General features: G+C 55.8%; 1 protein-coding gene across 1 annotated transcript; it reads left to right on the top strand.

Annotated features, from left to right (window-relative positions):
• Positions 1-6,070: 6,070 nt before the first annotated feature.
• On the top strand, positions 6,071-10,894 carry LOC128809967 (uncharacterized). The gene is made up of 12 exons (XM_053982415.1): positions 6,071-6,079; positions 6,189-6,287; positions 6,397-6,546; positions 6,730-6,878; positions 7,771-7,891; positions 8,452-8,589; positions 8,770-8,946; positions 9,080-9,232; positions 9,392-9,493; positions 9,855-9,957; positions 10,231-10,287; positions 10,578-10,894. Exons 1-12 carry the CDS (start codon positions 6,071-6,073, stop codon positions 10,775-10,777), a joined length of 1,458 nt encoding a protein of 485 aa, XP_053838390.1. The 3' UTR covers positions 10,778-10,894.
• Positions 10,895-15,121: the final 4,227 nt, after the last annotated feature.

The raw sequence follows: 15,121 nt of genomic DNA, 5'->3' as shown, positions 1-15,121 counted from the left end.
GTATAGACATTAACTTTACTAACAGTATATGGTTTCAACTATTACCTACCAGAAGCTGTGTTTCAGAGCCTACACGTCAACTTTTCTCCAACAGCAACTGAAACGAACATTACCATGGTCCAAAAACTGTTGGAACATCCTGGCCTGCACAAAGTGCTACAACAGCAGAAGAAGAAAAGTCAGAAGACACTGATCAGTGTCCATCACAATACAGAAAAGGCACGTCATGTCCTAGAAGAAATGAAGAGGGATGGAGAGAATCACGGGCAGGAAAACTTTCTTGGAGGGTCCCCAAGTGCCACAGGCTTTTCCAACCTAAGCTTCATCCTGCAGTTGTGATACTGGCACTAACTGGGATTGGGTTTGTGTCAATAATTGCAGTGGATGTAAGAGTGTGGTACCTACTCCAGCAATCATGGAAACAAACTTGTCCAGAAATACACAGGTTGAAGGAAGGAAAAGCAATGTGGGGTTTTTTTTGTGCCAGAACCAGATGCTGTGTTTTTGTTCATAGATACCACTTGGTTTTAACATTTTGATAAAAGAACTGATTGGCTCCAACACTGAGCCAAGAGCCACCACAGAGACTGACTCAGAGAGGTGGGTATTGGCTTTATGCGGCGCTGGCTACGTCGGGAATTGCTCCTCTGTGAGAAATGGATTTGTAAAGGATTCTCAGAAGCTGGCTGAAAGCTCACACAGTCTTGTACATCTGTATGCAAACTCTGAGATAAGGTGTGCTGACATAGGAAGGCCATGGAATCGAGGACATTGTTGAGAGAGAGATTGAACTAGAAACAAGTCTCAGAAGGTGGCCTTGCAAAAAGACCAGCTATTTTGAGAACTAGAACTGTGAAAGATGCATTGTAGCAAGATCACATGGGGTAAAATAATAGGTGATTGGTGTTCGGAGTATTAGCAGCATTGTGTGGCAAAAGCTATTAGGCTGAAAAACATTTCTAAGGTATTGCAACCAGGAAATAGGGTGGCTTCTTAGAGAATGGTGTTAAGCTTTATATCTCTTATGTCTCACCCTTCTACAAGACTGGTAATGGAATAAAATCTTTGAAAAAGCCTCTCAGTTGCCCCGTCTCTGTAGAGCTAGGATTTCCCAACGCTCCTCCTAACAATCACACTCAGCACATTGCACAGCACAATACATGGTTACATTTTGTGCATATTTATTACATTCCTTGGTTAGGAGTGGTTATACAAATTACTTCTCAGAGGTCATTCATATCATTAGCATACGGGATGGAAAATTCAGTGTACTCTGGTGGTGCCACTGAGGAAGGCTCCGAGTCTTCCACAGGGCTCACTGCCATGAAGGCCGACAGTCTCATTCTGTCTGCACTTATCACCTTTCTTTCTGAAGCACGCACAGTCCTTTGTTGGCTGCTCCAATGGTATCAACATGTTCTGTTCCTCTGATCTGAACAAGGAACCTTCCGTTTCTCTTAGCTTCAAATGGCTAAAGTGCATCTTGTTCCTTAGGCTTCTGCTTAATATTTGCTGACCCTTTGCCATGGTTGGACGCTGGCGCAATGCCAGTGCACCCATGCAAAGATATTTTTTCCAAATGAATGCTGTGAGATGCGACTAGAAACAGAGCAGAGCAGGCTGGAGCTTGGAAATAAAGCAAAACACTTTATTAACCTACAACTAGAATAAAAGACACCCACAGAATTCAGAATGAAAACCTTCCAACACATTCCTCCTCCCCTCACCCAGTTCCCACCAAAACACAGTGAGACAAAACCTTGCATTCCCGATCAAGTTACCAGCCCTCAGATAATCAATTCTCAGTCCATCAAGGGAGAGAGGAGTCTCTCTTGTACCATAGACTCCCCCAGGAAACACAATTGCCACCTCTTGTGTTTCCGCGTCACACACGGCACCACCTGGAGAAAATCTGCCACCGTGACATCCTCCTTCCATGTCCAGTGCTCTCAGCACCGTGCATGATGGACCGAGACTGCTCATAGGGTTCCTTTGAAGGACGCTTTGCCAAGGAGCAAAGAACAACAGTTTCTCTTTTTGGGACAACAGTGCCCCCCATTTTCTCCTCCCCTGGGGCCAAGGGTCTCGAGAACAGAGATCTTCTTCTTCCCTGAAGACTGAGGGCAGCACCACACCCTCCTCATCTCCCTCTCCACTCCTGCCACTCCCTTGGCATCACTGCAGCAGGTCACTCACACTCCAGCCCTGGCAGTCACTCACTTGGCTCAAGCCATTGCATCCCCCTAAAATGCAGTCTGTGTTGCAGGAGAAATTGCTTCCGTCTATGGCTATACAAGAAAAGTCCAGCCAAGGCCGCTCCATCATCTCCTCCCACTTAGGATTTCTTCTTCTAACATCTCAGATCCCAGGCAGTCTCTCTTCTCTTTCAGATCAAGGAGGATTAATGATTCACCAAGTTTTCTCTATCCTAGAAGGGGTTAAAAGTCTCGGGCTCCCAGGACGACTGAAGTCTTGGCTGCCCAGAACTCCCACGGCTGGGCACCTTCCCCCCTGCTTCTCTTTCTCCTCTGCCGGCATACTGCCGGCAGATGAGATCAAATTTCCAGGTGTGTGGTAGTCTGTTATTTCACAGTTTGTTCTTCTGTAGTATGTTCAAATATTCCTTGTTCTAAATTTGTAATGGTTCGTTCTATGTACCCCTTTTGGCTTCCCTAATGGTTCAGTCCTGAGTTATTTGCCACAGTTTTCCCCCCCAAAATGTATGTCAATCTACTTGTCAGTCTCCCTGTGTGCCTCCCTTGTTCCCTTGTCTTACCCCTGTCTGTCAAAGATAGCACACTCCTTTGGTTCTGGAGTGTTCCCTGTCTTTCATCCCTTCCTCAAAGCAGAATTGGATTGGAAGGTTTGCTCCCTCCCCGTGTTGGCTTCTGCTGGGGAGCTCTTACCCTGCACCCCTCCCCTGATGCCCTCCTCTTGGTCAAAGGTTGTGTACTCCCCGTGTTCCCTCTACCCTTTAAAAGGAGTCCTTTCATGTTCAGATTTGGCACTTGCTCTGCCCCCCTTTGGGAATTAAATCCTTGGAGATTCAGACAAGTGTCCTTCCCTTATTCCTCTGCCTCTCTTTCCTCGTGCCCTGTGCCTTTGCTGTGCTGCCCACGCCACAGCAATCACCGCCACCCGCAACAGTCTCGGCCAAGAATTGGGGACGGCCACTCGCGTGTCTGCCCTTCGGCCACAGGCGGGACAGCTCGTCGGCGAACCTCCATCCCGTGGCTGCTGAGAGCCAGACTCAGATTTGAAAACCAATGGATGGCTTTTATTTTTTTTGCCTCCGTGTTATGTTTTCTAAAGTGACTCTCAATGGCTGACGTTAAGGCAAATGAGTTGCTGCTTTGAGATGGGAAGCAAACTTGAAAATCTTTCATTTGTTATAAATGACTAAGGCAAGAGTTGGCTCTCACAATTAAGAGATGAATATTATGTGTATGTGAAAAGAAGTATGTAGAGTTCTGTTATTTTTCCATGTTCTCCCCATAGTCCCCTTTCCCTTCCCCCCTGAATTGGTGTCACTGGTCGGGGCTCTCAGAGGAGGGAGAGCTTGTTACTAGGAGGTGTGGCATGGCAACACCTGACCTCCAATCAAGATGTAAGAAAGTAATCTCACTGATGGACAGCAGAGAAAGAGTTGACTGACAAAATTTTGGGAAGGACTAAGGGTATAAAAGGCAGAGTATCCATTTTGCAGATGAGTACTGGTCATGGAGACTCCCAGCCCTTTCCTTATTCAGTTGTTTGTTGTATTTTTGTTCAGTTTTAATAAACCTTAGAAATTTTAAAAGTGAGTGTCATTTCTCAAAACGTTCTTAGGCAATTCCAATTAATTTGGGAAGTTTGCAACTTATTGGAACTACTTGAGTTGAGCAATGGAAACTATAGCATTCCTTAATAGGGGATTCTTTAATGCCAGATTCTTCTGTGTCTTGATGGTAAAGAAGTTTTTGTGCTGCAGGAAATGACTTCAATGAGAAAATAATTCCAGCATGGAGTAAGAGCTCCTGACAGATACCACGTGTTGCCAGCAGTTGCTCCAGTTGCTCCTGCCAGCAGCCCCCGATGCACGTGGGCTTTGGCTCCCTGTGGCACAGAAGCCCCCCAGGGGCACCGGTCTCTGGGGCAGGAGACGGGCACCAGCGCTGCCAGGGCTCGGGGGGTGGCAGGGCTGCTTGGGCGGGGACTCTGCCACACCTGCTGATGTCAGCGCTCCCCGGGCCCCAGGGCTCAGAGCAGCGTTCGTGCCCTGGCCCACACGTTCCTTGTCCCTGTCACAGCCGCGGGTTTAGGACGGCCACCAGCCCGGACTTGTCCCAAGGAGGCCGTGGCAGCTTCCGTGGAAGGCCCCGTGCCCTTCCCAGCGCGGCTGCGTCGGCAGCCCTGGGGGCTCCTTGTGCTGCCCTGAGCCCGCAGAGCAGGGCAGGCTTTGCTGATGCTCTGAGCCGTTCCTAAAGATCCTGTGCGGGCTGCCCCGGACCGCGTCCTGCAGGGTGACCCGCTGCTGCCTGATCAACAGGTGCCCAGATAGAGAAATGTAGCCCCAGCAAAAGACAGGAGGACTCTTGTGCTGCTGAAATCCACGTGGCTTTATTGAGGACAGGTGGAAGGAGGAAGGAAGCAGGAACAGGAGCAGGGAGACAACCAGATGCAGAGGGAGACAGCTCCAAGAGCAACTGGGGAAGGATGGGCCAGGGTATAGAACTGGGGAGGGATGGGAGTGCTTAGGGTACACACTGTCCAATGGGAAAAAGGCTTCAGGGATGAGCAGGGATGGGGTGACATAATCCGAAGCAATGAGGGAGAAGGGAAGGAGTGGTTTGCGGAGGGAAGCAATGGGGTTATGGAGAACAAGGAACTTTCTAGAACTTGGGGAGATGACAAGCATGAACTGGCAGATGACAGATATGTGTTCATCTGCATGGGGAAGCAGGGAACTCTGGGCAAGTGTTCTACATAAATGAAGCCTCCCAGGGCATCCCTGAGCTGCTGTCCCCAGGGGCACATCCCACAATCCTGTTGGGCTGTCTCAGACCCTTGGGGTCAGGGATTCCTTCCAACCTGGGCCACTTTGGGTGGGCTGGGGGCGGCCCCAGGGCAGGTGACAGTGTTTCCAAGGGCCCTTTGTGACATGGTGCCGCACGGTCACCGTGGAATTGCAATGGAATCGGGTGTCCAAGGGCCCTTTGTGACACGTGGTGACACAGCAGCTGGTGGTGCCAAGAGCACGCCACAGTGCTCAGAGCAGGCGAAGGGACAGGACGGGACAGAGCAGTGCCGTGAGGAGCCCCCTCACAGCTCACTTGTTCGTGTCCAACCCGCAGCTTTTCTGAGGCATTGTTCCTGCAGCTGACCTCGAGGCCACACCACAGCACTTGGAGACCTGTGGCCTTCCTGAGGCTTCTGTTCTGCAGGTGCCCTTGAGGGCAGAGGGTGGGACTTGGTGCCCTGGAGCTTTTCTGAGGCATCTCCCAGCCCTGCCGCCAGTGCCCTCAAGGCCAGACCACAATCCCTGACAGGAGTCTCCTGTCCTTGTGGCAGGAGCCCTTGAGACCAGAGGGCAGGGCTTGCTGTCCTGTAGCCTTCCTGAGGCTTCTCTCTGGAAGGTGCCTTCCAGACACGAATGCAGGACTTATTAATGTGGAGATTTTCTGAGGCATCTCTCCTGCAATTTCCCAAAAATCCAGTGACTGACATGGAGAAGAGACCCCCGAGAGTGCCCAAGCTGGCCTGGGTGGAGGAGGAGGAAGAAGGCCCTGGAGCTCCACCAGCACAGGAGACCGAAAAGGTGGTGCCGTTCCATCCACCGCAGGAGGGTGAGTGGCAGAGCTGGGCCCCAGGGCTGGAGCCTGCAACGAGCTTTGTCCCATCCGATCATATCCAATTGCATCCCATTGCATCCTCCCCCGTTGCATTTCCTCACATCCCATTGCATCCCATCCCATTGCATCCCATCCCATTGCATCCCATTGCATCCCATTGCATCCCATTGCATCCCATCCCATCCCATCCCATCCCATCCCATCCCATCCCATTCCCTGGGGATCAGCCTGGGGACACGATGGAAGAGGTCTTGGCAGACACCCCTCAATGGCCTTGCTCCATCCCTTGGGGCATCCCGGGGCTGTCCCTGCCTGGGGAGAGCAGGGCTGGGCTGTGTTCTCCGGCCTCTGCCGCAGCCCCTCAGCTCTGGCTGTGCTCACTCCTTGCCAGATGCAGCCCTCGACTGCACACAAGAGCAGGAATCCACCCGTGGCCGCTTCCGCAGAGCAGCGCAGGTACCTGCAGCCATCCCCACCTGGGCTGGGCCTGCTGTCACTGCTCAGCCCAGCACCGTGTGTGGAGCACTCCATGCAACATCGCTGGCTTCTTGCCCTTCTCCTACAGCTCGTTTGCAAATTTATCAAGAGCATTCGGCAGGAAGAGACCATCTCCAGGGGCACTGGGCTCAGAGAATACTCAGAGGTCCTCAAACATGAGACCAGTGCTGCCCTGCTGGATTTGCTTGTGGAGAGGGGTGTTTTCAGACCAGAGCAAGTAAGCAGCCTGTGGCCAGGCTTCAATTCCCTCATGAGTCACATGGCTTCCCAAGCCACTAGTGTTGGTCCCTGTGAGCCTTTGAGGCCATTGCAGTGCGGTGGGAAGGGAAGCACTTCTCTGGGGACACTGGGAACGTTGCTCCTTCTGGCAGCTTTCCAAATTGCCCTGTGCCTTCTCCAGGTGCCTGCCATGGTGAGATACATCCACCAGTGGCTCACGGCCAATGATTCTGCTGAGCACAGGCTGGACAACACCCTGCTGCATCTCACCAAAGTGCAGCCAAATGACGCAGTAATGACACTCCTGCGTGTGGCCCCATCCTGTGACAGGTATGGGGCCCACCTGCCCAGAGGGCTCAGGGCTCCCCCCAGCCCATCGCCCTGTACAGCCTGTCCCAGGTGTCTGACCAACAGAGACTTCCAGGGCCCTCTGGCTGCTCCCTTTCCCAGCCCTGGCATGTCAGCCCCCCAAGCCTGCTGCCATGCTCCCTCGCTGCCCCTCAGGGGCCATGCCCAGGCCAGGGTGCTGTGCCTGAGACCCCCTGAGACAGAGCTCTAACCCCACAGAGCTGCCACAGCCATGTGGAAGACCATCATGTGCTCACCCAGGACTGCGGAGCTGGTGCAGCTGATTCTCCTGGATGTGCTGGGGAGCTGGCCAGAGCACAGCACGTGCACCTCCGATGGGGACAAAACGGGTGTCTTTGCCCTGGCTGTGAGTTTCTGCCAGTGGCCTTTGCTGGCCCCAAGGCCGCCTCTCCAGCAGCTCTCCTTCCTCCTTCCCCCACTGCATCTCCCTGCCTCAGGCGCTGCCCTGAAACCTGGCCTAGGGGCAGCTGCAGGGCCACCGGTCCCGCTGCTCCCCCTGTGTCTCTCTGGGCCTCTCCCTGCCATGCTCGGGCCCTGTCACACGGACACCTCGGCACTGAGCTTTGTTCTTTGCAGGCAACTGTGGTGATGTGGAAGATCCTCCAGGAGCCCCGTGTCCCACGTATAGCGACAGCGTATCTCCCCCGCCTATTTGTGCATCTGCTCTTCCAAGTGTTCTTCAGCACTGAACAGATGCCAAAGAAGGTCCTTACCTTCTGGAAGGGATGCCAGGAGCAACACGGCCTTGCCACCAGCCCCAACAGGTGCTTCCTCCCAGTCCTTCTGTCCCTGCCACATTGCCAGGGCAAGACCCAGTGCTCCCAGTGTGACCTGGGCTTTGCTCTGCACACAGATTTGCAGTGCGGACCCTGAAGTCCCTGCTGTGCCAAAAGCAGTACAAGGATGTGGTGGTGTCAATGGAACGCAGGTGTGGCTGGGACACGCTGCTCTGTGCTGACACCCACCACTATGCCGTGGGTCTGCTGGCCAGGTGAGACCCCCTTCTCCCCGCTGCCTCTGACATTTGTGCTCTGCGCCTGGGGTGCCCCACACAGTCCCCGTGGTCGTGGGCCAGAGGACCTCGTCACCGAGGGACCGCCAAGCAGACTGGAAAAGGCTGGGAGAGGAGAGAGCACAGAAGGAGACACCTCCTAAGTGGCCCAGGTCCCTTGGTGGAAGACCAGACCTCTGTGAGCCTGTCCTGGGAGAGATTTCTTCAGGGTCCTGGTCCCTTTTTCGCCCTCCTAGGGAGATGCGCCATGCTTCTCTTGAGTTGTGTTCCAGTATTGCACTCCACCTCCTCTGGCTGCTTAGCACACAGAAGCCACGCTGGGATCTGCCTGCCCTGGCCTTCCTGGTGGAGGTGAGCCTGTTGGCCAGTGCTGCCTCGCTGAGCTGCCTCCCAGCTCTCTGCCCTCTCGTAGCCGCAGCTGCTTGGGACGGTGCCCACGCCCTGTGCTGCTGCCTGGGCCCAGCCCTGTGCGGTTCTGGGCTCCTGCCGGCCAGTCCCCTGTCACTGCCCTGTGCCTTTCAGGTCCTCGAGTGCCTAGATTCAAGTGAATGTGGTGACAGTGTTGTGGAGGTTTCATCAAGGTACCTGCAGAGCGAGTGCAGGGAGAGGCGTCGCCTGGCGCTCAGGGCCCTTCTCGAGCTCATTGACGATCCCTCGATGGTGAGAGGGGGCAGCGGCTGAAGCTGCGCTGGGAACGCAGTCACTTGGGCTTGGCTTCAGGCCCTGGGGCAGCTGCTCCCAGCTCTCCCGTTTCGGCTTCCCCAGTGCCTCGGGACAGGCCTTTGGCCTCCAGGCCCTGCAGCAGCAGGGTGGTCTTTCAAAAACTTGTGTTCCACACAGGCTGAAAAGATGTGGCGCCTGACTGAAAGCCTCATGGACCTACTGTGGGACAGTGATGCAGAGATAGCTGGGCTGACACTCATCACACTCAGCTTTATATTCTTGCACAAATCCATTCTGATCTCAACTCCCATTGCCCTGCAGCTGGCTAAGGTGCTCCTGCCACTCTTTGACCATGTAAGGCTCTGTGCCCCCAGCCACAGTCACTGGGTGCTGCCTGGAAACTTGGTGCCCTGTGGAGTTCCAGGCCTGTGCCCAGGCAGGCCTGGAGGAGCCAAAGCGGAGGTATTTTTCCCTTTTCTTCATATAGGAAAATAGCCAGGTACAGCTGCTCTCCATAAAACTCTTTCAAGACATGATGGGGTTTTTGGAAAAGGGAGAAAAGCCCTTGGAAAGGCCTGTGCACCAGAGCCTGCTGCCACTCTTCTTCCACTGCCATGATGAGAATCAGCGTGTGGCAGAGGTGAGGACTCGTGGGCTGCTGCTGTCCCCTTGGGAGGGGGCTCGGCTGCCTCCTGCCCTGGTGCCTGGCAGGCTGCAGCCTCCTCCAGGCCTTGGCACAGGGACGCGGGTCCAGGGCCCTGGGCTGTGGGGCCATCTCTGTGTCTCTGCTGCTCTCCAGGCTTCTCGGGAAACGCTGATTTGTGTGGCCGAGTTTCTGAGAAGGAGAGATCTCGAGAAACTGGTGAAAAAGGAGAAACTCTGGATTTTCGCCAACTGCCTGGTAAGGACGGCCTGGAAGCCCCAGGCTCAGCCTGGAGAAGCCCCCTGAGCGCGGTGCTCAGTGTGTGGGCTGGCAGCTGTGCCCCTGCCCGCTGCTGCAGCCAGAGGCCGCGCGGGCTCTTCTCCAGGCTCCCGTGGGTCCCAGCCGGGTGCCGATGGAGCCCCGGCCCGGCGGGGCTGCGGGGCGGCACCGCGGCTCCCCGGGCAGCAGCCGGCCCTCTGCCCCCTCCAGAGCCCGGCGCCAGCGGCTGCTGGCCGGGCCTCAGGGCTGTGCGGGCAGGGGAGGCCGGGGCTGGGTGCAGGGAGCGCCCGGCCCAGGGGCTGAGCCCGCGCCAAACCTTCCCTGCTGCCGCTCTCTCCAGCTGGCAGAGGACAGGAGCCGAGCGGCCGAGCACCTGCGCCGGGCCCTGCCCTACCTGCAGAGCCCACAGGAGCCCCTGCGAGAGGCGGCCGTCAGGTTCATGGGTGAGCCAGGAGCCCGGGCTCCCTCCCCGCCCCGCCGCAGCTCAGCCCCAGCCCCGCCTGCTGCCCCGGCAGCGCCATCCGGGCCCGGCGCCGTGGAGCCCCGCCTGGCCTGGGCGCTGCTGCCGCCCTCCGGCAGCCGTGCCCTTGGGCGGCAGCGTGCGGCAAGGGCCCGGGCTGAGCCCTGCCGGGCCACGAGGCCGTGTGGCCACAGGGCTGGCAGCGCCGCTGGCAGGGAGCTGTGCCACTGGGCCGTGACAGGCTCTGTGTTCGCAGGGATGGCCGGGCGCAGCTTGAGGGGGCAGCAGGGAGAGCTCCAGCTGATCTCTGAGGGTGAGTGAGGGCAGCGGGCTGACAGCGGGGGCTGGCGGGGGCAGCTGCCATCCCTGCCCCGGCTGCAGAGGGCTCTGCTCCCTGTGCGGAGCAGGGCTGGCCTGGGCAGAGCACACAGAGATTTCAGGGACACGTGGGGGATTCGTGGCCTGCAGCTTCGGCCTGATCCTGTTGGTTCCTACTCCCTCCTGACCATGGCAAGAACTGGCTGGGATGGCCCTGGCATGGGGCTCTCCTCGTCTCTCTGCTGATCCAGGATCTGGCCATGGCTCTGATCCTCTCTCTTTCAGCCCTTGAAGGAATGGCTAATGACATCAGCGTCAGCGTTGGAAGCCTGGCAATTCAGTCATTGTGCATACTGAAGGCAGAAGACCAGGCTCCCATCCCAATGTTCCAGAGGCTGCGAGATCAGCTGCGCCGGGCATGGAAGACACGACCTCGTCTGTCGCGGCTCGGCTGTCTGGGCTGCTGGGGCTCTGTGGAGGGCTGATCCAGGAGGCTGTCTTTGCTGGGGCCTCCTGAGCCAGCAGGGATTTTTTTTTCTTCAAAATTGCTCTTTCCTTCGTTGTGTTTTCCTTTAGTATGTAAATATAGGCTGTATTATAATGGACAGACTCCCAGGCTCTTTCTTTTGCTGCCCAGGGTGCCCAGGACATAGGGGAAGAGTGGGAAAATGGTGCTTGGGCTCAGCAATTTTCCCAGGCGTGCAGTGTTGCAGAGAAAATGGCCAGAAGCCCCCTGGCCTTTGGGGGTTGTGCTGAAGCCTTTGTGCTGCCCACAGAGCGGGTGGGCAGGGCCGGAGCCGCGGGGATCCCTGCGAGAGCGGTGCCTGGAGATGGCCACAAGGCCTGTCCCAGGCAGGAAGCGCCATCCGTGTCCTCCTGCCCGTGTGTTGCTGGCTGGATTGCTGAGGGCTCTGAGGTTCTCAGGCACAGCAGCACCCTGAACGCCGGCACCTGCTCAACGAGGCTCCCGCACCAGCCAGGATGCCAGACGCGGGGAGACCGTGGGCACAATTGCCATGCTTTGGCAAAAGGCTTCAGCAGTGTTCACCAGAATGGCTTTCTCTTGACTTGCCAGCCTCACAGCAAAGCCTGACAGCTTCAGCTGCAGCCTGTGCCCCTGACTGACTTCCATGGCCGTGCTTCAGCATTGCATCCTGGGATGCGTTCAGATTAGGGGTTCTGATCTGTTTTTGCTAGCCAGTTCTGTGGACCCCTGCACACCCCCCGAGTTTCCCCCCCCCCGTGCTGGTCTGCTCCGGGTCTCTTACCATTGGAGCTCACCGTGCCAATCCTCTAACCACTCCCCTGTCCACTCCGGAGTGTTCTGTGTCCGTCACCCCATTCGCCCCGGAGCCCCGTGTCCACCCCTGCCACATTCCCGTTGGTTGCCGTGGTCCATGTCACCGCCACGGCACCTGTCCCCATTGTGCGGGAGGGCTTCTACCCTCCTAGTCCAGCCCCCTATAAAATCCTGCGCCTCCCCGGTCCCAGTGCCATTTTCTGTCCACGTGGCGCTGATAGCGAGTCGCGGTTTCTCCACCACAGATCCCCGCGGCAATAAAAGCTTTCTAGCAAACTGTACGGACGGAGTGGACAATTCCTTCCCTCTTTGTCTTGTCCCTCGCGCCGACGGCAGAAGTGGCCAGCCCTACCCCGGTGCGCGGAAAGCAGAAGCGCCCGGGAATCGCGACAAACCTCGGTCCTGCCGAGAAGCAGTGCATTGCCGGGCTCTCCGGAGCTGCCCAGGACAAGGAAAAACAATGCATCGTCGCACTTGAGGGCAGACTCGCCTTCCACAGGCGGGCGTCCCAAGGCAGAGGCATTGGTGCCATGGTGAGAGAGAGACTCTGATGGGGCACGAGCCCTGCGCTGCAGCTGCCCGCCCTCTCCTCCATGCAGGCACCTTAAAGACACATGCGTCAGCTCTGAAACTGAATCCTGGAGTTGCTTGCAACAAAGAACAAAGGAGGTGCCGGAGAAAAGCTGGGACTTCTATGGCTCGGTTTTGCTCTCCACTTGGGGAATCACAGAATGCCAGAGCACTTTATCTTGCAAAGTATCATAAAGATCATCCAGTTCCTACCACCCTGCCACGGCCACAGGTGCTGTGCAGGCACAGCTGTCACTAGGGTTGGAAGAACACTTCTCCATGTTTACCATTCCTCTCCTGGATTTCAAGCTAACATGAAAAAATCGGCTGGTTACAGCTGAATTTTGTAGCTCTCAGAACTTGGAATAGGAGTCTCCAGTGGCCATGGGATGTCCATTCAGCCTTTGTTAGATCATCCCGATGGAGCTCAGCCCTGTGCAGCCCAGGCACAGGCACCAGGCTGCTGGTCCATTTCAGCATCCCAAAGTCTTTGTGGCTTCCTGTGCACCCTGAGGCTCCGGCATCCACTCTTGAATTCCCAGTTAGTGCTGTGCAGGACATGAGAACACAGGAATCGCCTGCTTGGCTCATTCTTGGCTTTGCTGCTCCTGCCTAAAGGAATAATCAGGAGTATATGCTGATGTAAAGCTATAGCTAAACACCAGGGACCTTTTCGGTAGTGTTTAAAACAAAACCCTTGTGTGACTCTTCAGAGACTCTAAAATGCAGGGTGAAAATGACAGCTTTGGTATTTAAGAATCCCATGTGATTTTTCTGGTCAAGGATTTGAATGCTAATGCAGAAATTACAAAAATGTTAAAAGTTGTTTTCATTGGCAACCCCTTTTAAATGGCATCAGCACACTTACAGGGGACAGAGTATGACACTGGGACAGTACTTGCTGTTGCGGTGTGTTAGTTTATTAAGACAAATGTTCTGTTATCTTGTGGTATGTTCCAGTGTCCTCTGAGTTATTCCAGGTGGTTTCTCCCCTCTGTTATGGCCTCCTACCTGGCTGTCCCTCAAAGAATCCCCTCCCTACTTTCCAGACACTTCCCTGCCTGTTAAGGCAACCTGGCCCCTTCGCCCTGTCTGTCAGCCCAAACCCTACCCTTTGTTCCAGAAGGTTCCCTGTCCCTCATGCTCAAATCCAATCCTCAGCCAGATCCTGTATCCTCCCCTTGCTCTGATTGGTTTTAGTCCCAGAAACCGCAGCCTAGAAGTTCCTCATTGGTTGCCGTAAGGTGTCCACCGCCTGTTTTGAAAGATTTAAAATCCGGGGCACAGGTGTGCTCGGGGCTCTTTTTGGCTTGTGCTCCCCTCTGTCATCCCTCCCCTGTACACCTTCCTCTTGCCTCTCCCAATAAATTGGCTGGACTTTGCACTACAGAAGAGTGTCCTCTGCTTCCTCTGCCCAGTCCTTGTTGCTCCTCCATGGGTCTCTACTGCTGGGCATCTGGCTCAGAGGTCCTGGCCCAGGCAAAACCCCAGCCAGGCCAGCCCACTCTCGCCACTGGCCCGGGGCATCGCAGAGCTAGCCAGGGCTCTGGAGGACAATGGCAACTTGGCACTTAATGGCTTCAGATCTGGGAGATACATGTTTTGCCCAGCTTCACCCAGGAGTTCAAGTTCTCCCAGGACTTTGATCAACTGGTCACTGCAGGTAACTTTCACTAAATGCAAAAGGATGTAACAGCAGAACTTCTGGAGAATGTGCCCTAGGGATAGGGAGAAAACCTTGAAAATGATCAGCAGGCTCTGGAAAACTTAAAACAAAAAATCAAAACCAGATGTACCCTGTGACTTTTCAGGCTTGACTCTTTGGGTCTGGAGGAAATATTTGTCTGGAATCAGCTACGACACAGACAGACATGCAGCAACTGGAGCATGAAACATCAGAGACTGGGCTAGTGTGTTTTTCCCAGAAGAACAGACAGAAGACCACATTGATAAATGACAGTGTCTCTCTACAGTCGAATTGTCCAGGGAAACTCAGCAGCTGTTGGTGTTGTGGTGCTACTGCTAATCTCTTCCATGAAAAGAAGCATTTCAGGACAGACTAACAGCTTCTGCCTTCTCACAGACACCAAGTGTTGCCAGCAGTTGCTCCAGTTGCTCCTGCCAGCAGCCCCCGATGCACATGGGCTTTGGCTCCCTGTGGCACAGAAGCCCCCCAGGGGCACCGGTCTCTGGGGCAGGAGACGGGCACCAGCGCTGCCAGGGCTCGGGGGGTGGCAGGGCTGCTTGGGCGGGGACTCTGCCACACCTGCTGATGTCAGCGCTCCCCGGGCCCCAGGGCTCAGAGCAGCGTTCGTGCCCTGGCCCACACGTTCCTTGTCCCTGTCACAGCCGCGGGTTTAGGATGGCCACCAGCCGGGACTTGTCCCAAGGAGGCCGTGGCAGCTTCCGTGGAAGGCCCCGTGCCCTTCCCAGCGCGGCTGCGTCGGCAGCCCTGGGGGCTCCTTGTGCTGCCCTGAGCCCGCAGAGCAGGGCAGGCTTTGCTGATGCTCTGAGCCGTTCCTAAAGATCCTGTGCGGGCTGCCCCGGACCGTGTCCTGCAGGGTGACCCGCTGCTGCCTGATCAACAGGTGCCCCGATAGAGAAATGTAGCCCCACCAAAAGACAGGAGGACTCTCGTGCTGCTGAAATCCACGTGGCTTTATTGAGGACAGGTGGAAGGAGGAAGGAAGCAGGAACAGGAGCAGGGAGACAACCAGATGCAGAGGGAGACAGCTCCGAGAGCAACTGGGGAAGGATGGGCCAGGGTATAGAACTGGGGAGGGATGGGAGTGCTTAGGGTACAGACTGTCCAATGGGAAAAAGGCTTCAGGGATGAGCCCCAGGGCAGGTGACAGTGTTTCCAAGGGCCCTTTGTGACATGGTGCCGCACGGTCACCGTGGAATTGCAATGGAATCGGGTGTCCAAGGGCCCTTTGTGACACGTGGTGACACAGCAGCT

The sequence above is a fragment of the Vidua macroura genome, chromosome 7, assembly GCF_024509145.1.
Source record: "Vidua macroura isolate BioBank_ID:100142 chromosome 7, ASM2450914v1, whole genome shotgun sequence".
In the NCBI taxonomy this organism is placed as follows: Eukaryota; Metazoa; Chordata; class Aves; order Passeriformes; family Viduidae; genus Vidua; species Vidua macroura.
Note: the sequence above shows the minus strand (reverse complement) of the source record. Positions and strands in the feature narration are given on the sequence as shown.

What these genes read in the sequence shown, in the direction of transcription:
- LOC128809967 (XM_053982415.1), top strand. An exon ending in GTGTTTTCAGACCAGAGCAA is followed by an intron (nt 6,547 to 6,729) that starts GTAAGCAGCCTG and finishes TGCCTTCTCCAG; the next exon opens with GTGCCTGCCATGGTGAGATA. An exon ending in TCCTGCCACTCTTTGACCAT is followed by an intron (nt 8,947 to 9,079) that starts GTAAGGCTCTGT and finishes TTCTTCATATAG; the next exon opens with GAAAATAGCCAGGTACAGCT.